This window comes from Girardinichthys multiradiatus, chromosome 3 (assembly GCF_021462225.1).
Source record: "Girardinichthys multiradiatus isolate DD_20200921_A chromosome 3, DD_fGirMul_XY1, whole genome shotgun sequence".
Lineage (NCBI taxonomy): Eukaryota > Metazoa > Chordata > Actinopteri > Cyprinodontiformes > Goodeidae > Girardinichthys > Girardinichthys multiradiatus.
Genome location: NC_061796.1, coordinates 47665893 through 47686119, shown reverse-complemented (window position 1 = coordinate 47686119; position 20227 = coordinate 47665893). Strand labels below are relative to the sequence as shown.

Below are 20227 nucleotides of genomic sequence, written 5' to 3'. Positions count from 1 at the left end.
TATGCATGCCTAGAACCGGCCCTGTTGTCCACTCCACAGATCTGACCTTAAAGGAAGAGAACTTATTGAATTGTTGGAGGTCAGAAGAAGTCTCTTCACCCTTTGAGGACAGAGCAGACAAGAGGAAAAAGATGCTCTGCTCAGATAAGGCCAAGCTGGAACAAAATGCTACATATGGTGGAAAACTAGCATCCTGCACACCATGAAATGTGTTGGTGGCAGCATCATGCTGTGGGATGTCAACTTTTTCAGTTGACAAAAATAAACTACAGAAAACTTAAACTCACCTAAATCCACAGAAATATGACTCCATTCAGTTTATTTAATTTATCAAGCCTGATGTTTTTTCGTGAGCTTTTATGGTTTAACTGAATCACTTTCAGCCTCAATAACATAACACACCTCAGAAAATGATGAAAACAACCTCAGTCGGATGGAAACTGTGAAACTTCCTCCGTTTCTGTCACCTGTAGATGGAAATGCTCATCAATCTGAGCGCTGAGGAGCAGAAAATGCATCAGAATCATCTGAGGGACACTTTCATTCTCACTGAGAAGAAAACGGTGTTGGATCAGCAGATTAACTCCATCATGAGTAGAGGCGGCCATTGTTGCATTAGTGAGACACATCTGTGCATCACAAAGGTTGCACATATATTCAATGGAAATGCTTTCTATTGACTTGCAGATGGGGCCCTTATAGCAGAATGAGTGCAGTCATAGCTCTGATTACATTCAGAAATCCACTCCTAGCTGCAAATTAGAGCCACAGTTTGGGTATTCAAATAAAACTCACTGAGATCCGGTTACAAAAATCTCCTCTCGGTAAAAGGTCCGAACAGCTTTGTCTTTTGGTGTCTTACCTACCCAGACGTTCACATTTGAACTTTTAACAAAGTGCACTCTAATAGTGAACAGCTAGCTATTTTACCATAAATAAAAGCAGTCCCTGGCAAATAAATTCCAGGCCTTTATTTCAGATTAAAACAGAAACCTGAGAATAAAATACATTTTAAAAGTGCAAACAGAGCCTGTTAACACTTTCTCTTAAATTGCAGAGGTTCCAGCCTAAAGAATTAAAGGCTGGGGAAAAAAATAGGTGCAAACAGAAAATTTTCTTTTTTGCTTAAAAAGGTGGCTGCACGGTGGCGCAGTTGGTAGCACTGTTGCCTTGCAGCAAGAAGGTCCTGGGTTCAATTCTCAGCCTGGGGTCTTTCTGCATGGAGTTTGCATGTTCTCCCCGTGCATGCGTGGGTTCTCACCGGATACTCTGGCTTCCTCCCACAGTCCAAAGACATGCCTGTTAGGTTAACTGGTAACTCTAAATTGCACTTAGGTGTATGAGTGTGTGTATGGTTGTTTGTGTGTTGCCCTGTGATGGACTGGTGACCTGTCCAGGGTGTACCCTGCCTTTCGCCCATAGACTGCTGGAGATAGACACCAGCTCCCCCACGACCCACTATGGAATAAGCGGTAGAAAATGAATGAATGACTGACTGCTTAAAAAGGTACCAACCTAAAAAAATGAAAAGTTTAAGTAAAACAGGTCAGCATCTTCAGAAAAGACTAAATGAAAACTGCCTTGCCTGTTTACATCTGGCTTGGAATGGAGATCAACTCCCTCTGAGAAGCTCTGGTTGAAAGGATTGCAGGGTAGGAAGATCTGGAACTGGTACCAGAGACCCACGGTTCCTCCTGGTTTCCCTCTGTAGCACTGGGGCCAGCTCCATGCAGAGCTCCAAGATGATTGTCCTGGACAATCTAAACCAGCTGCTGAGCCATGCATCATCATGTACCAGCAGGTGAGGAGGATCTGACTTCTTCCATTGGTGATGTCCTCCAGCTGAACCAAAGCTGCCATTGTTCCATAGTTAGGAGCAACTTTAGCAGCTATTTATGGACAAGTGTGATTGTCTCCAGCTGGTCCACCTTAGGAATCATCAAACCCGACTTGTTAGGAGTTAATCTGCTGATCTGACACCGTTTTCTTCTCAGTGAGAATGAAAGTGTCCTTCAGATGATTCTGATGCATTTTCTGCTCCTCAGCGCTCAGATTGATGAGCATTTCCATCTACAGGTGACAGAAACAGACGAAGTTTCACAGTTTCCATCCGACTGAGGTTGTTTCCATCGAAGCATAGGACAATTCTAGCCTTCCTCACCTTGTCTCTGAGCTTTGGACATCTGGTACTTCTTAGGTCTCCAGGGAGAAGAGCTCTAGAGAAAAAAGAGTTCCTGGTAGCTTCACGCTGGATTTTTCTCAAATCTTTAGCAGTAAAATGGAGTCCTTTTTTCTAAAGATGTTTCTTTTGACCCTGTTGACCAAATATCTTCATGATTTAAAGAATGCACCATCACTCTGACAGACTTTGCACAATTTTGCCCCTTCGGATTCAGTTAAATCTGGAATTTTGACCCATTTTCCCTGAACAACAGAAGCTGCCTAATAATGTAAGGCTGTTGATCCACTTTAGAGTTTATGGAGCTCGGACCTGGAAAATATGCATAAACCGGAACCGGACTCAGAAGGTTAGTGAATATACTAGAAAAGATGCAGTTAGGAAACCATCTTCAGAGATATTTTATTGTGGAGCACATCTGTCCTGGTCCCTGTAGAAAACCAGCTTCTCTATATGGTTCACCTGAGATATCAAGACACCGGAACAGGTGGGCAACAGCCGACCTGGACTGGACCTTCTGAACATTTCCTAGTTTCTGTGTCAACATATGAAGTTAAGTAAACTTCTGTTTCTGATGTAACTTCAGTGTGTCCTTCAGCTCTGCTGAATGTGTCTAAGCCATTTTGAAGGTCCAATGAGTTGCTTAGTTGCTTTTATTTCCTGTTTTAGTAGATGTTCAGAAGGTTTTAACCATCTTTGCTGGTGGAAACACTGAAGCAACAGGAATCACTAACTAATCAACAATATATCTGATCAGATCATTGGTCTGGAGAACAAGAAACTGAAGAAAATGATTAACTTTAACTGAAATAATTAGGAAACCAGTTTTTCAGCAGTTTCTGTGTAAAATCTGATGTGTTTTTTTTTGTTACATTTGTTTAGTTTTGTGAATCTGAAGATCTGTTCCATGCTGGGATGTTGGCATCTTCAAAAACTGCTGAGGTAGACTCTTAATCTTTAAGTGAAGCTGAACTTCACTCTGAGTGACGATCTTCTCGTCTTTCAGAGATGTTCTTATCCAATCAGAGCACTCAAAATCCTTTTACCTGCCTCCTCAGTTGTGGTCAAGGACTAGTGGTTCCATCTAAATGACCAGGTGAGGAGGTAGAAGAGGGATGAAGATGTTTTGTTGGGACGGTCCCTCACATGGTGACTCAGCAGGTGTGGAGGGTTATAAAGAAGCGGAGATGTTCTGTGTTTCATCACAGAGACGATGGCCTGGCTGCTGTGGACAGTCTGTATCCTGCTCTGCTGCCCCGCCCTGCTGGACGGGAGGGCTTCAGGTAAACACACCTGAGGACAGCTGTCTCATTAATTGTTTTCAGTTCTACCTTCACTGTTTTGGTTCTATCAGGTTTTGGGTCTAGAGGTGGTCTGTAGTCTGACCATGGCTGGTGCCAAAGAAGAAAACCAGTTTAATGCATCATGTTTGTGGAAAACTTTCTGTTTTTGCATTTATTAATCCATAAAAACCTGCAGAAGGAGCTGTATTTACATCAAATATTAAATGATAAAATATCAGACAGCAGAATTCCAGGTGTTCAGGGGTCTGCACTGATGTTTAGCCATGTATCTCTATGACCATGGAGATGATTCTTATCTCACTGATCTGATCAACAGGTCCAGTTTTCATGCAAACATATCTGATCTGGTTCTTTCAGAGACTATCCAGCATCCTCAGCTTCTGATTGGCTCCTTAGTCCTTCTTTAGGAAATGCAATGAAAAACTTTTAGTTTCTGTGCAGTGGTCCTCATCTGGTACAGGTCTGTGTCAGACATGAGGTTTGGTCTGAGTTTTCTAAGAGTATTTAGACATCAGGAACCTAGTCCTGGGAATAGTTTGTGTCATTGAGATTGTTTGGAGGAAATTTTAAAGAGTGAGCTTTTCGAATAGACCAGATCCAGGTGTTGTATCAGATGGTTCTGGATCAGGACCTCTTCAGAAGTCTAGGCTGAAGCTGCATAGTGATCTTTGTTGTCAGAGTACCAGCTGGAGTCGGAGATGCTGAGCAGATGTGAGTTACTGCGGAACGTCGCTGCAGGAACCAAACAGGGAGACGTTCCTCACTGTTCAGAGGATGGCAGCTTCAGGTATCTGCAGCTCAAACATCTTTTCTCTCTCTGCTTCTGTAGATTAATTAAAGAACTTCAGTAAATTGGGCTCTTTGAGCAAATCCTTTGTTGCCTCTGCATATTTCAAGAACATTCTTCAGTTTCTATCCAGTCAGATAAAAACATTGGAAAAATTATTGTTCCGTTTAAGTTTTATTTGAGCTGTCTGAGGCTTCTCACCTTCCAGATCTGTGTGTTTCTGTGTGTGCAGATCTGTGCAGTGCAGTGGGAAGAGTCAGGAGTGCTGGTGTGTTGACTCTGAGGGTCAGGAGGTCACCGGGACTCGAACAGCCAACTCTGCTCCTCACTGTGAGCAATCGGGAAAAACCACACAAAGTGATGCTTTAATGTTTTAATGTAACATCTTTATTCACTTTATTAAACTGAAAACATGATACAGGAGTCCAAAGAAAAACAACTGACCTGCAGAAATGTAACGGTTAATCCTGAATTTTTAAAAAGATTAAAGTCTGATTGGTTGGTGTTAGAGGTCGCAGGTCTGATCCCGGACAGGCCCCCATAATGTCATGGCAAATCAGGCAGAAAAACTGCTTGTTTAAATTTTCTATTTAATGATTGAGGGACCAAGTCATATTGGTTCATTTCTGTTACTATGGCAACAAAAAAGGACATGCAAAGAAACCGGAGCTAACTTAAGGACTGGGTCACTGCCAAACCCTACAGAACCTCACAGATTTGAATCCAGTTTAGTTCCACTGTTTCACACTCTGAGCAGTAATCTGTTATTAACGCAATAATTTCCTGTAACTCAATTTTTTCATCCATATTATTTTTACAAATAACTAAAGTGTCACAGATCATAAACAGTGACTCACCAAAACCTAATCATCTGTTCCTGGTCCTAATAAGCACCTTTTCTGAAAATCTAATCAATATTCCTTTAGATATTTTGCAAACAGATGGACAGATGGACAAACCAATGGCAACTACAACATCATCTCCTTTGTGGGGTTAATAACAAGATAATGGATCATTTTTAAAACCGGTGGTAAAATGTCAAAGATTAAGCAGGTAAAGTTTGGAATTTGATCGTTTTTATGAAATCCGTCTCTCTGTGTGAGCTGCAGAGCTGCTGACTCAGTTGTCTCTGTAAAAGCAGCTAAACATCAACTGGATTTTACATTCTTTCTTCTGTTGTAAAATACTTTGTGGCTGTTGTTTCCAGGGTGCTGTATGAATGAAAAGGCTGTAGGGTAGAAAGTTCTGTAACTTTCTGGTTTCAGGTCCGTCTCCCTGCCAGCTTCAGTCGCTGCTGCAGTGCTCTCCCTCTGGCCTCTTTGAGTCAGTTCAGTGCGACTCCAGCAGAGGGCAGTGTTGGTGCGTGGACAAGGATGGCATGGAGCTGTACGGGACCCGGCAAACTGGGAGACCCCGGCGCTGTGCGTTGCGATTACAGTCAGAACAGAAATATTCCTGCTAATCTGCTCTATCATCCTCCTCCTGCTGCAGCTGTAGTCCTGACTGACTGTGACCTTTGATCTTTAGGTCCTGGCAGCTGTGAGGTGAGGTCCAGGCGTCTCCTTCACGCCTCAGCTTCTTCTCCTCCTCAGTGCGCGGCAGATGGCAGCTTCCTTCCTGTTCAGTGTAAATTCATCAACATGACAGACAGAACGGAGCTGGACCTGCTGCACGACTTCAGCAGGTAGCAGCACACCGGACTCTGCTGAGTTTAACCTTTACAGTTAAATGCTCACGGTTGTTCACATGTTCTCCAGATCTCCACAAGCCTTTGAGACGTTCAGTAGCTTCAGGAGATTTTTCCCGCTCGTTTCCTCGTACTGCTTCTGCTCAGACAGCCGCGGCAGAGAGCTGGAGGGCACAGGTGACAGAACTCATCAGAACAGGATTTCTATATGCGGTTCTGTTCCGTTTCCATCCACTCATCATGGCCATCTCTTACTAAGCTGGACCTCGACCACACACTTCTAGCATCAAGCTTCTAGCTGATATTCAACCAGACCTTCTACCAGAACTGGTCCTGCACAGACCCAACCTTAATCATAGTTAAGGATGCGGTGCTGGAAGCCCATTCCAGAAGTTTTATGTTAGTTGTTTTATTTTTTCAAAAACCAGTTTGGATATTTGTTTGGGACCACTCTCAACTGGCTCCCAGTTTCAACCATTTAGGTGTTGGTTTGAGGTGAATTTGGAGGTACAATCGCTGGCAGTTAACCAGCCCCACAGCATGATGCTACCACCACCATGCGTGACAGTTAGTACAGTGTTTGTTGGTCTGAAAGCCTCACCTTGACTCCTCCAAACACATTTGGCTTCTCCACGTGGGATGAATATGAAGGTGTGGATTAAGAAGCTGGAGATTCTTGGTCTAGGACCCTCTCAGTTCATGTTCATGTTAACTGGTTTTACTGGGGATAGTGATACTGGTGCTCCAGGAGTTTGAGGTTCATGAACATCCTAACCTTTCATCTGAGGGGGACTGTTAGGGTCAGATGGTTAAAATTTGGACCCAACAGGAAAATCAAAACACTATATCCAAACTGGTTTTGAAATGCATAAAGCAGGCCTAAATTGAGGAACCAGAATGGTTTTCTCAAAGATCTTCTGACTATGATTAAAGCTGTGTCGGTTCAATGGAAACCAACCAGTTTACCTAGAGGAGCTGTCAAATATCAGCCAGGAGCCAGAAGGTTGGTGACTGCTAAACAAAGTGTATGGTCAGGGTCCAACCTGCCAAAGGGGGTGGATGAAGATATATGAGCCTGTTTGTGTAAATTTGGGTTTCTGAACTTTGATTTGAGAAAATCCACAATAAGTTCAAACTTGTGCACCTGGTTCTTTAAACTATCATTGCAGTAATTAGTCTGAGAGAAAAACAGTTAAATAACCGAAATATAAATGTGCAACAGGTAAAATTCACGATAATGATGATGCAGGTATGCACTTCCTGTCCAGGTGTGGAGCTCCTCATGTCTGAGGTGTACGACTCTGCCTTCTCTGGTCTGGGGTCTGCTCGTTCCTTCTCTCAGACCAACGTCTACAGAGTCCTGCAGAGGAGAATGCTGGGAGTCCGCCTCGCCCTCACAGGACATTTCAGATGTAAACTCATTTCATTTTTATACTTGTTTAAAGGTTTATTAACAATAAACTTAAAACCAAAAGTATTCAGATAAACCTTCTTATTGGAGATAAAATCTTGATCCAGATCTCTAAATAACTGAGGGCTAAATCCAGCCTTTTCTTGCAGGGGTTTAAATTAATAAGTAAAATGTTTAATTTCCGGAACATTTGCATTAAAATTTCTCATCTTTAATGGCAGTTTGAACCAGTTTAAGCAGATCTGAGAGCTTTCCTCCATCCTGATCAGGTCCGTCTCATTGTGAGGAGGAGCGGCGTGCAGCTATGGAGTCGTCCAGCGTTTTCGTTCCATTCTGTGAAGCTGAAGGATCGTTCAGATCTAAACAGTGTCAGCAGGGGGCGCAGTGCTGGTGTGTCGACCCCACAGGGAAAGAGATTCCTGGGACACGACAGCTTGGAGACTCCTTGGTCTGTGGTGAGAATCTCAAACGTTAATCAGTAAATCCTTAAAACGTTTCTGACATGTTCCCTTTTTCCTGTTACCGGTGGCTTCTCAGTCCAAATTGAGAACAGCTTCTCCTCTAACTTTTTCTCCAGGTTCTGGTCTTGCGGACTGTCCCACTCAGCGCCGTCTGGCTCTGTCCCAGCTCTTCTCAGGTCCCATCCGTCCTCCAGCAGAATTCTCCTCTGGTGCATCTCCAGCGTCCTGTCTCTCCCTTCTCCGTCCTCTCAGGGACCTTGTGTCGGTGGATGTGGGTCCAGCCTTTCTGTATCAGCTGATTGAAGTCCTCCACGGTCTCTTTCCTTCCGTGAGTAGAGCTCTAGAGGCTCTGACCCGCTCCACACCCCGGCGCCTTCAGGAGAACCTGTTTGGAGGGAAGTTCCTGAAGAACGCAGCAGACTTTAACTTCAACGGGGTGGTGGGAACTCGAGGAGTTCTTGGTTTGGATCAACTGTCCTCTCAGAGCATTAGCCTGCAGAAGAACCGGGACCTGGTCCTGGCTGTGAGTCGAGCCCTGGAGGATCCTGCCTTCCTGTCTGCCTTCCAGCAAACACTGATGAGTGTCAGCAGCGCCCCCTCTGGGTCACTGCAGCAGGTCTGAAACTAATATAGACAAGCAGAAAAGGTGAAAAACTGTTAAATATTTGACACATTAGTTTTGGCTGCATCTACAGAACATGAGAACCAGATAAAAATCCAAACCGGGCACAAACAATATCAACCAGCATTAGTTCTGAAGACAATGGGAGTCCGATACATCAACCGTGACCCAAAACATGCTGAGTCACTGGTTGCTATGGTGATTCCCACCTTTTCTGGACAGCAAGGGTGTCACTCTTTTCACCAGTCACTGTCTGAAAACTATCTGTCATCTAGAAAACATCCTTGATATTTACATCTCAGAACCTTGTGGGTCCATACTTTCAAAGTTGAACGTGTCTGCAGGGTTTTCTGTAGGAGATCTGACCGGTTAAACACAACTACCACAGTGGGAGACAGAGACACCTACATCTGGATCTAGACGTAGGCCCTTTGGGTTCAGGGAAAAGGTCAGGGAATCTCAGCAGAACTTTTACTTGTTTGGCTCTAAATAGTCACCAGTCCTGGTTTTTCCACGGGATACAAACACAGAGCCAGATAACAAAAAATCATGTCACCAAGTTAGTTGTGGTTCTTCTAGTCAAACACGTTTTAGGAGTAAATATCTGTCCCGTTTCAGGTCCTGACTCGTGTTCTGAGTTCCTGCTCTGAGAAAGAGGACGACTCGGCAGCCTTCTTCATCCCTCAATGCACATCCAGCGGACGGTTCCAGCAGGTCCAGTGTCGGAATGCAGAGTGCTGGTGTGTCGACTCTCAGGGTCAGGAGGTGCCGGGGTCTCGAACTGCAGGCCGGCCGCTTCGATGTCCTTCCCGCTGTGAGAGAGAGCGAGCCACGGCCATGAAGATAAAATCAAACATGGCCGCCGGCGCTGAAATCCACGTCCCAGCGTGTTCAGAGGAAGGAGACTTCCTGCCGCTTCAGTGCGTCGGACCTCGCTGCTTCTGTGTGGATGCTGAGGGGAGGATGATGGCTGCCGGGTCAACAGAGGGCGCTGTCACATGTAGGCCATGACTGGGATGCACCAAAGCCAAAACATGATTCTTTTACAAAGATTAAATCTGCTGCCATGTTTAACTGGGTTCTGGTCTCAGTCTGGTTCTGTTGGACAGTAAATCTAATTAGTCTAAATTAGTTTTCCTTTATGTACTCAGTGCAGTAAAGATCAATGCATCTGTTGTGTTTCAGGTCCAGAGAATAAAACACAGAAGCTTCAGTCGTCTGCAGGTGAGATCAAACTGGGAAACTGATTTCACTCAGAGACGTTTTCCTTCACCAAGAATTAGTCCTTTATTTCAGGAAGTTTCATCACTTCTTCAGGTGTTGGAATGACAACGATAACGTATGTCTACCTCTCAGTGGTAAAAGAGCAACAGAAAAACACTTCTTTTCAAAATCTTTCAAACCGGGTAACCGGATTTAAGGCCTAAGTTTTAACCAAACAATATATTTCCTGTTTTATGTCAAACCTCGTTAAAACTACCTGCCCTATGAGCTTCTAGTAGATAATATAACCAGAGTATTCTCTTTCTATTTCCTAAACACACAATAAACCAATTTCAGCAGAAACTCATTGAAAACGGAAATTTAAAAAGAAAGTTGACGAAGAAGCAAAAAGATGAATGCATGAACAGATTTAGGACATAATTAAATGAAACTTTATTAAAAACGGTGATGATTGAGGAACTTTGAGACTCTGCAGGAACTCTGTGGATTAGGAGGACAGGTGTTTTATTTGTTTCTGCATGTTTCCTCCAGCAGCCTTCAGTAACGCCTTGTTTCTATGAGAATCAACCCCACAGTTGTCAGCTGAAACTTGTTGAAACTTGTAACATGAATGAGACCCGTCAGCTGTGCCTGTTGCATGCATCGTCTGCGCTGCACCATTTTCTCAGCTGATTGAACATGTCATGTTTGCGATCAGAAAGGGGCAGTTTAGCTGAGCATCGTACCTGCAGTAGCTAGGAGAGCTCAGCTAGGAGAACCAGGAAGACTTCCTGACTGATATCACAGCAATCAGACACTTCTTCTAACAGCTCAGCAGCTTTCTGCAGGTCTCCTTTGGTATTTTAATAATTTATCTTTGCAGATGAGCTCCTCACCATCACCATTATCTTTAGCGTTCCTTCCTTCATACATTCCTTCCTTCCTTCCTTCCTTGCTTGCTTCCTTCCATCATTCCTTATCCGTCCTCCTTCCCTCCCTTGTATCCTCCTTTATGCTCCTGTATTTTTCTTACTTTCTTTTTTCCTTTCTTCTTTTCTATTATGTTTCCTCCTTTGTGTCCCTACATCCTTCTATCGTACCATCCTTCTTTCCTTTCCTTGAGTCTTCCTTTCAGTTCTACCTTTTTTTCCTTACTGATTGACTAACAGTTTCTGGGGCTTGCTGGTTTCTACTCATTGTGGAAATATTTGTCAAAAGAAGAAGTTTCAGCTTCTCTGTTTTCTGCAATGACCTTTCCATCACCTGTTACCTTTCAGGTCGCTGCTCCAAGGCGCTCGCTGAGGTCACTGCATTCAGACAGGAAGTGGAGAGCATCATCATCCTCTCTAACTCCTCCCAATTCCCTGTGGGATACGGATTTTTATTGGCCGAAGGTCTGAGCCTTACCCCTGAGGAGCTGCAGATGAGCCAATCAGAGGAGGAGTTAAAAGTGTCAGAGAAGCTACTGAGCCGCTCCAAATCTGCGCTGCGATTGGCTGCTTTCTCCAGTGAGTCGGTGAAACGAGCTGCAGAAATGAACCTGTTGATGATTTTAACCTGAATGTCTAAAATCCAATTTATTTAAAGATTAAATTGCTGAAGTTTTGAGTTTGTTTGTAAAAGTCATATATGGTTTTATTCAGCAGATCAAAAAGAACAATAAGCTGACTATATTCTAGTATCTCATAGGAAAAAATCATCACAAATAAAGTGTTTAATAATAAAAACGATCAATATTTATCACCTGGCAAGTTTTCTTTCAGTGTGCAGAGACAATACAGAACAGATTCAGAAACATGAAGTCTTATGGTAGCTCTATCACTATAAACACACATCAGAAATTAATATTAATAATGTCACTGATGATGTGCTCCTTCCTCAGCTGTTCAGATGCTGCTGCCTCCTCACCGTCGCTCCTACCAGCTCTTTACTCCACAGTGTGATGCTGACGGAAACTGGAGGCTCACTCAGTGCTACCACAGCACAGGTGTCTCACACACACACACACACACACACACACACACAGCTTTGTAAAGCAGAGTATCTTTTGGTCCCACTAATACATTGAATGCGTCCACTCCTGCAGTTCTGATATGTAACACCAAAAGTTAGAAAAATCAAAGTAAACAATAACAACAAGCTGACATCAGCAGCTTAGAGTCAGGAAAACACTCAAGAAGAAAAGACCCAAATAAATTAAGATTTGAGAAGAATTAAGCATGAAGAACTGACTGGAATATTCCAGGAGTACACCCTACCAGGAGAGCCCAGAGGTACCAGGTGTCCAAAGCTCAGAGACAAGGAAAGGAAGGCTAGAACCAGACACCACTGAACAAGACACATAATCAGAAACTTCTGAAGACGAAGTTGAGAGTGACTCTTGATGGACTTGATTGATGGACTCGTAACTGGTTCAGTAACACTTTGACACAGCAAGGTGGAAGTGGGTTCGGTTGAAGATGATCTCAAAATCTATTTCCAAACCCTCTGCCAGCTTCTAGGAGATGCTTTCTTGAAGCGGTGGTGCAGGAGAAACTCTGTATCTTTCAAGAAGACCATGATCACCACATCTCTTTCTGCTCTCTGTGGAGGAGGACGCACCCCTCCCATATCTGACCTGCTTCAGCTCTGTGTCTTGTCTTTTTTTGGAGCCTCTTTTTGCATATCTTCCAAATCCTTCCAAAATATGGATTTGGTCAGCTGGTCTCTCAATGCAATTGATCAAAATTTTCTCGACGAGAAGACAGGGTGGAGGAGAACCGTCTTGCCCGGACGGGACGTTTTTCTCCGGATACACGATGGACTCCTGGCAGAAGTGGAGGATTGTGTGTTTGTCGATAATGTCAGTTGAGGATGTTGAAGATATGTACAGGTCCTTCTCAAAATATTAGCATATTGTGATAAAGTTCATTATTTTCCATAATGTCATGATGAAAATGTAACATTCATATATTTTAGATTCATTGCACACTAACTGAAATATTTCAGGTCTTTTATTGTCTTAATACAGATGATTGTGGCATACAGCTCATGAAAACCCAAAATACCTATCTCACAAAATTAGCATATTTCATCCGACCAATAAAAGAAAAGTGTTTTTAATACAAAAAACGTCAACCTTCAAATAATCATGTACAGTTATGCACTCAATACTTGGTCGGGAATCCTTTGACAGAAATGACTGCTTCAATGCGGCGTGGCATGGAGGCAATCAGCCTGTGGCACTGCATGAGGTCTTATGGAGGCCCAGGATGCTTCGATAGTGGCCTTTAGCTCATCCAGAGTGTTGGGTCTTGAGTCTCTCAACGTTCTCTTCACAATATCCCACAGATTCTCTATGGGGTTCAGGTCAGGAGAGTTGGCAGGCCAATTGAGCACAGTGATACCATGGTCAGTAAACCATTTACCAGTGGTTTTGGCACTGTGAGCAGGTGCCAGGTCGTGCTGAAAAATGAAATCTTCATCTCCATAAAGCTTTTCAGCAGATGGAAGCATGAAGTGCTCCAAAATCTCCTGATAGCTAGCTGCATTGACCCTGCCCTTGATAAAACACAGTGGACCAACACCAGCAGCTGACACGGCACCCCAGACCATCACTGACTGTGGGTACTTGACACTGGACTTCTGGCATTTTGGCATTTCCTTCTCCCCAGTCTTCCTCCAGACTCTGGCACCTTGATTTCTGAATGACATGCAGAATTTGCTTTCATCTGAAAAAAGTACTTTGGACCACTGAGCAACAGTCCAGTGCTGCTTCTCTGTAGCCCAGGTCAGGCGCTTCTGCCGCTGTTTCTGGTTCAAAAGTGGCTTGACCTGGGGAATGCGGCACCTGTAGCCCATTTCCTGCACACGCCTGAGCACGGTGGCTCTGGATGTTTCTACTCCAGACTCAGTCCACTGCTTCCGCAGGTCCCCCAAGGTCTGGAATCGGCCCTTCTCCACAATCTTCCTCAGAGTCTGGTCACCTCTTCTCGTTGTGCAGCGTTTTCTGCCACACTTTTTCCTTCCCACAGACTTCCCACTGAGGTGCCCTTGATACAGCACTCTGGGAACAGCCTATTGGTTCAGAAATGTCTTTCTGTGTCTTACCCTCTTGCTTGAGGGTGTCAATAGTGGCCTTCTGGACAGCAGTCAGGTCGGCAGTCTTACCCATGATTGGGGTTTTGAGTGATGAACCAGGCTGGGAGTTTTAAAGGCCTCAGGAATCTTTTACAGGTGTTTAGAGTTAACTCGTTGATTCAGATGATTAGGTTCATAGCTCGTTTAGAGACCCTTTTAATGATATGCTAATTTTGTGAGATAGGAATTTTGGGTTTTCATGAGCTGTATGCCAAAATCATCCGTATTAAGACAATAAAAGACCTGAAATATTTCAGTTAGTGTGCAATGAATCTAAAATATATGAATGTTAAATTTTCATCATGACATTATGGAAAATAATGAACTTTATCACAATATGCTAATTTTTTGAGAAGGACCTGTATATAATTGGATGTTTGACATCAGGATTTCTGCTTTTTGGAGTCAGCGGTTACCTGGCATATCGAGAAATTTGGAGAATGTCAGCAGCTGTTCTGGCAATTGTGAGGCTGCCTGGCATGTATGATGGGATCTTCAGATCGATCAACACTCAGACTGAGATGTTACGTGAGCTGAATCGCAGACTGGATGTGATCCTTACACAGGATCGCAGGAAGGTTGCGTTTCCTGGACTCAGGGGTGAAATGGGATAAATCTTGGAGAAAGTTGTTCGCTCGGATCTGGCGAAAGACCAGGAATTTGGCTGTTTGGATTCGCCTTTGAGAAGCACCAGCGAGACTCTCAAGGCTGACGGAAAATTAAGAGTCAGCCTAACCCAAATAATTGTTGTTTTTCTAAATCTGGTTCCCCTGCACGGCCTTGATGGCTGGTTATCTTCAACTTCTCCTGGAAGTTATGTAACCATGACGCTCTGCTCCCTCTGCCCCCTCCCTTCCCTGAGGACATCTGTGGACCTGCTCAGAACTTTGTGGCCGGTTGATGAACCTTCCAACGTACCATCAAGGACAATGGCCTCTGTGACAGTGCTTCATGGACTCACTTGCACACACACACATGCTCAAGATAAATATATGCACCCCCTCACACCACCTTCACCGTTCCCAGCATGATGTTGTTTTGTAAACTTGTTGCTTCTTTGTTCTGAGGTTTTTTACAATCTCAAACTGTATCCTGCTAAGGATAAAGTGTGAAATATGATTTTTTCCCTCTACTTACTTTCCTAATGTGGCCTCTTTTCTCATCTAACAAGGGCGGCACCTGTGAGTGGGCAGCAAAGCCTCGGTGACCCGTCCCCCCTTGTCTTGTGTCATGATGTCTGTCTGGATGGGTTGTACTGGACTTCTAATTTCCCCTCGGGGATCAATAAAGTATCTTTGAATTGAATTGAATTGAATTGAATTGAATTGAAAGTACTCCACTGCTGCCAGGAGAGACACCAACACCGGGTCCATTTCCTCACTTCACCTGAACACTGCTGAGAACGTGTAGAACCTTCTTAACCACGATGTAAAGGAACCAGTAGACCTCTAACCAGAGACTGGGAGGTTGTGGTTGATGCTATAAGAACCTGAGGGAGTCCATGAATGGAGACTGAAGATTCTTATTGAAAGGAAGGAGGGCTGGACTGGTCACTGGTGGTTGTTTTAACCTCAGAATGTTCATCTGGAAACTTTGTTCATTAATCTCATGTTAATAGATAAAAATAATAATACAGAATAATTCTGGATGAAAACAGCTGCAGTACAATTAACCAAATACTGCAGACAGTGTGTGCTTCATCCCTGTGATGATGTTCCCTGGCAGGAAGCTCCTGTTTCGAGGTCAACAACAAACATCTGATCTGAGCTCACAAAGTGTGTTGGACGTCTCTGTGTGTTCAGGTCAATGTTGGTGTGTGGATGAAGAAGGAGAGTACATCCCTGAATCTCTGAGCAGCCGCTCACTCAGCCTGCCACAGTGTAAGAAAACACACACACACTTATTTCAAGCCTCACCAGTCTCCATCCTGTTCAGACGTCTGGAAATGTTATATAAATATTACTACATTACAATGTTCAGGTAGATTTTTGTGAATGTAATTTTCTGGCCTGATAACACGTTGCTGTAAACTAGTTAAATCTTCAGTGTTTTTATTTGTTTTTCCTGCTGCAGCCTAAACAGATCACTTTGTCCTCTTGCTTAGGTTTCTGTCCTAATACCTCGCCCCTTTTATTCCTGCAGGTCCCACTCGCTGTCAGAGAGCTGAGGCTCACTCGCTGCTCTCTGATTGGATGAAAGCCTCTGACATCACCACCTCACCACGTTACCACCCACAGTGTGAGCAAGTAAGATCACAGTTTCTTTGTTTGCTAGTCTTGAAACACTGTTGGCCACTAGGGAAGACCTCCGACACTGAACCTGACCCACCCTCACTTCTTATAACTGTCATTTCAGGACTTAAACCTTCTTCTAATGTGTGAAACTCTGACCCGAGATCATTGTTGTGTGTCTCTGGTCTGCGGGCGATGCGATATGTTGACGCGCTTCCAGCAATCCAATTAACGACTTGACACCAGCCATCTCTACTCCAAGGGAGACTCGGTTGGATGGTACCGTCCAACTAAGTCTCCCTTATTAAAAAACCTTTTACAGACAGGTCTTATCTAACTATTCGGAAAGCACTTTTATTAAACCTGATTTACAGCTAACAAAAAGTCTTACAACAACATATATAACTTGCCAGGCTACGCCTCCTTAGCGGCGCTAGTTCTCATCTGCTTTCTTTCAAAGAGTTTATGTCAACAAGTGGAAAAACCCTCCAATTTAAAAAATCAGGTGGATCAAGTTTCTAAATAAAAGCGTAAAGTATCTCACTAAATGAATTAGAAGTTATTGATGCAAACACCTAAACAGATGCTTCAAAGATTTAAAAAACTGCATCTTTTCACAGCTGCTCTATTGAAACAGTCTCAGGTTTCCCTTGAGCATCTGCGTATCCATGCAAATCAGTTACCCCTATTTCACACACACTCCGTCATCTGTGCATTTTGCTCTCCATCGCAAATAGAAGCCATTCTAGTCAGTGCAGTAATTCACACCAGATCTGGGGCGCTGCAGCATAATCCGTCAGAGATCGAGTCTATTTTTACACATGATAGAGCACAACACATACATTTCTAAAGACCTGATTAAGCCTGACAGGAAATCAGACTCAGGAAAAGTAAAGAACATTCGGTACATTTCAAAGTAAGAGATACTCATTAAAATGGCAAAGTAAACATTAACTCAGAATCGGTGGCACAATGTTACAAAGAAGTCAGTCAGAGGGTCTCAGGAATTATTTGACTCCATGAACAATGGGAAGTTCATTCTGGAAGTGGAAAACCACAAGATCGCTACTCTCCTGTGAACTCGTGAATCCAGTTGCCTCTGCTGTTGTCGGGTGCATGAACGGATCCTAAAACCTATCCAGTGTGAACTGTGGCACGGCACAGTTTGTGACGGATGATGGAGCAGACATGGATTGTAGTCAGTGTGAGCTCAGGGTTACTGCTAACATCCCTACAAGAGACGCACATAGAAATCCATAAAAACCCAATCTTTATAACAAGTGAAAAAGCACCAAACCAAAGTACTACCAGGTCAGTGTTAACACTCTTCTGTGTGGAAGTTGTTACAGAATAAAAAGTACTTCAAGTTGGTCTCAGTGACGTGCTCATAAAGGCAGAAGAAGCGCAAAACTAAGAAGCTTCTAGGCAGGAAACTGCTGCGGCTTTAATCAGGAAGTGAGACTTCAGCCACTAACCGGAGACTGAATGCATGACTCCTAAGTCACTGTTTTATCCTCTTGAAGGTCCGATTCTGTCTGTCCTGGAACGTGCAGGATTAGGAAATCCAAAACTTGCAGTTAAGGTTTGGGCCTGCTAACTGCAGGGAATAAATACAGAGACTTTTTACAGTTAGCAATGCTAACCTTGCTAATCATGCTGTAACAGACTATATTGTGTTGAGTAATTCTGTGGATGTTGGGCTGTAGCTTTGGCAGGTTAAATGTCCCTTCAGGGTTGCCGTATGGTAGGCAGTAAGTGCCGGGGTTGTAGTAGAAGTTGCATTAATAAAGGAGGAAAAGATGCGGATGAGCAGACATGGCAACCTACAACCCACAATGAGTCCTGTCTCTTTTTATTTCATGTGGTGCTGTTAAGTAAACCCAGAAGGCCCATTTACGATGCTAATCATCAGCGGAAGACGCTAAAGAGTTTGAGATGAGATCTATTCTCTTTGTTTTGAAATAATCGTAAGATTACTGCAGAGCTGTGTAACATCAACTGCTCTCTTACACAGTGTGATGTCAGCCCTGTTCCTAATATGGATAATGATTCATTTCAGAAAGGCTTTATAACACATAGCAGCTAATCGAAGGTTTGTCTTCAAAGCTTAAGATGAAACAGCTGTTGTTTGATCAGTTGTTTGACAGAGAAGGTAATTCTTGCCATGAGGAGCACATCAGATGTTCTTGGTCTTTAATCTGTCCTTTAAAGTTGGCTTTTATTTGTCCCTGAAGGATTTTATAGTTTCTGTACAGAAACGCAGACAGCTCTGTAATGTTGAAAGTTTTTTTGAACCATTTTATTTTACTATACGTATTTTGTGAGTTTTCACAACTAATATTACTAAGCGTAACTTAAAGAGAACTTGGAATTGGCTAAACTAGCTATCAGCAGGTCAGAGGTTCAGTAAGTCTCTGAAACGGTCCTGAACGGAAGAGATGAACCAGTGTTGCATCTTTGGAATCAAAATATAAACTCTTTTAAAACCTGATTTTCACTGGCTCAACACCATATCACATCTGTGTTTTCTCTCATGTTTGAATAAAGGTTAAGTTGTTTTCTTGTAAACAGTCTTTGTTTTTCAGGATGGTCGCTTCTCGGTGCTGCAGATAGGAGGCGCTGCAGGCTGGTGTGTGAACCCGCTGACAGGAGAGATGTTGAGAACCGCAAAACGGAGCGCCACTGGAGAGTTGACGTGTAAACACTCACACTCTCACACTCTCCTGCCTGTGGTGTGTTCACTGTCACACTGTAAAATCTGTGCTGCCTTTAGGTCCCAGCTGGTGTGAGCTGCAGGGTCTCCAGTGTCGCCCTGACGGTTCCTTCTCGCCGCTGCAGTGTGATGTCACTTCCTGTTGGTGTGTTTCTGAGGATGGCCAGGAAGTGGCTGGGACACGAACACTTCGACAGACAGGACACACGCTGTTATGTGACCGTGAGTTTCAGCCAAAAGAGCCTCCTAGGGGACGATGGCGGAACTGCAGCTCTAGTTAGGCTCCTGATTATTCCAAATGTTTTTCTTTTTCCTCCAGGTCCGCTTTGTCCCGCCCCCAACATTACCCATGGTGCACTCTTGTGCCTTCCAGCAGCTGCTGATCGTCAAAGCTGTGACCTCATCTGTCACCATGGTTACCAGAACTCACTTCCTGTTAGCAGCTTCCTGTGTGGGGCGGAGAGTCATCAATGGGAAGGAAACAACAGACCTTTGAGTGGAGCCTGTCAAAGTGAGCTTCTCTGGTTGATTCACTTAAATGTGCAAACCATCTGGCATCACGAACCAACCAATCAATCAATTAACTAATTAACCTTTATTTAGAGAGCATGTTTCATAAAGTCAGGTGTGACACAAAGTGCTTAAAAGAGGTTAAACCAAAGGATAGACATTAAACACATTCAAAATGATCGAATTAAGTAAACAGGTGAAACAAATAATTATATTGATAATAAAACGATTAATAATTAAAAGTGAGACTAAATGAATAAATTATAGAAAATGGTTTAATCTGGTTTAATCAGAGTTAATACAGTTGAATCTGTTGAGTTGAAATGATGTTTGTGTCTCAGTCTCTCAGCCTCTCCAGTCGGTGTCGTCCTCCCAGCTCTGGTTACTGTTGGATTCGTGCTCTCAGATCAGCAGTTTACAGTCTATGTTGTTCAACATGCTGACCAGCAGGGGGCTCTGCTCTGCACAGGTGAACTGGACCTCAGGTTTCTAAAGACAGTTGTTTAAAATCAGGGTCGATAGGTTGACCTCCAGTTTCTTCATTCTGTTTGTCACAGCTTACATCAGGCCGGGTCGTGGCTTTGTGTGACGACTCGTCTGTGGGTCTGCAGTGTGATGGCAGTGACTCTGTGAGGTTGATGCTCAGATGGACCGTGTCCCTCTTTGACCTCCCGACCTCTGACCTCCCTGACCTCCACGATATCGGTGAGTGTTGACAAATGCAGCTACATAACGTTTTAAATGAGGGAGAAAATATTCGTTTACATTTTCAATAGGGGCTGCAGGGTGGCACAGTTGGTAGCACTGTTGCCTTGCAGCAACAAGTGGAGGAAGCCAGAGCACCCGGAAAGAACCCACGCATGCACAGGGAGAACATGCAAACTCCATGCAGAAAGAACCCACGCTGGGAATCAAACCCAGGACCTTCTTGCTGCAAGGCAACAGTGCTACCAACTGCGTCATCGTGCAGCCCTACCTCTAGATGTGTGCATCATAAATT

The 20227-nt window shown here is 43.7% G+C and overlaps 1 protein-coding gene and 1 long non-coding RNA gene across 4 annotated transcripts in view; both read left to right on the top strand.

Annotated features, from left to right (window-relative positions):
* The first annotated feature begins 1035 nt into the window (after positions 1 to 1035).
* On the top strand, positions 1036 to 1986 carry LOC124863996. The gene is made up of 2 exons (XR_007037242.1): positions 1036 to 1133; positions 1508 to 1986. It is a non-coding gene; the product is annotated as an uncharacterized LOC124863996 (long non-coding RNA).
* A 1391-nt stretch (positions 1987 to 3377) lies between these two features.
* The window catches only part of tg (thyroglobulin), a 42666-nt gene continuing 25816 nt past the window's right edge, over positions 3378 to 20227 (top strand). For all 3 annotated transcript variants that reach the window (XM_047361462.1, XM_047361461.1, XM_047361460.1), the window contains exons 1-20: positions 3378 to 3462; positions 4162 to 4270; positions 4503 to 4600; positions 5536 to 5691; positions 5798 to 5954; positions 6028 to 6134; positions 7226 to 7369; positions 7638 to 7823; positions 7946 to 8445; positions 9070 to 9451; positions 9637 to 9675; positions 10932 to 11162; positions 11537 to 11641; positions 15576 to 15653; positions 15916 to 16019; positions 18590 to 18701; positions 18778 to 18939; positions 19037 to 19228; positions 19569 to 19696; positions 19785 to 19932. In XM_047361462.1, the coding sequence (XP_047217418.1) occupies positions 3393 to 3462; positions 4162 to 4270; positions 4503 to 4600; positions 5536 to 5691; positions 5798 to 5954; positions 6028 to 6134; positions 7226 to 7369; positions 7638 to 7823; positions 7946 to 8445; positions 9070 to 9451; positions 9637 to 9675; positions 10932 to 11162; positions 11537 to 11641; positions 15576 to 15653; positions 15916 to 16019; positions 18590 to 18701; positions 18778 to 18939; positions 19037 to 19228; positions 19569 to 19696; positions 19785 to 19932 (3208 nt within the window). In that variant the 5' untranslated portion in view covers positions 3378 to 3392. The remainder of the gene's footprint in view (positions 3463 to 4161; positions 4271 to 4502; positions 4601 to 5535; positions 5692 to 5797; positions 5955 to 6027; positions 6135 to 7225; positions 7370 to 7637; positions 7824 to 7945; positions 8446 to 9069; positions 9452 to 9636; positions 9676 to 10931; positions 11163 to 11536; positions 11642 to 15575; positions 15654 to 15915; positions 16020 to 18589; positions 18702 to 18777; positions 18940 to 19036; positions 19229 to 19568; positions 19697 to 19784; positions 19933 to 20227) is intronic.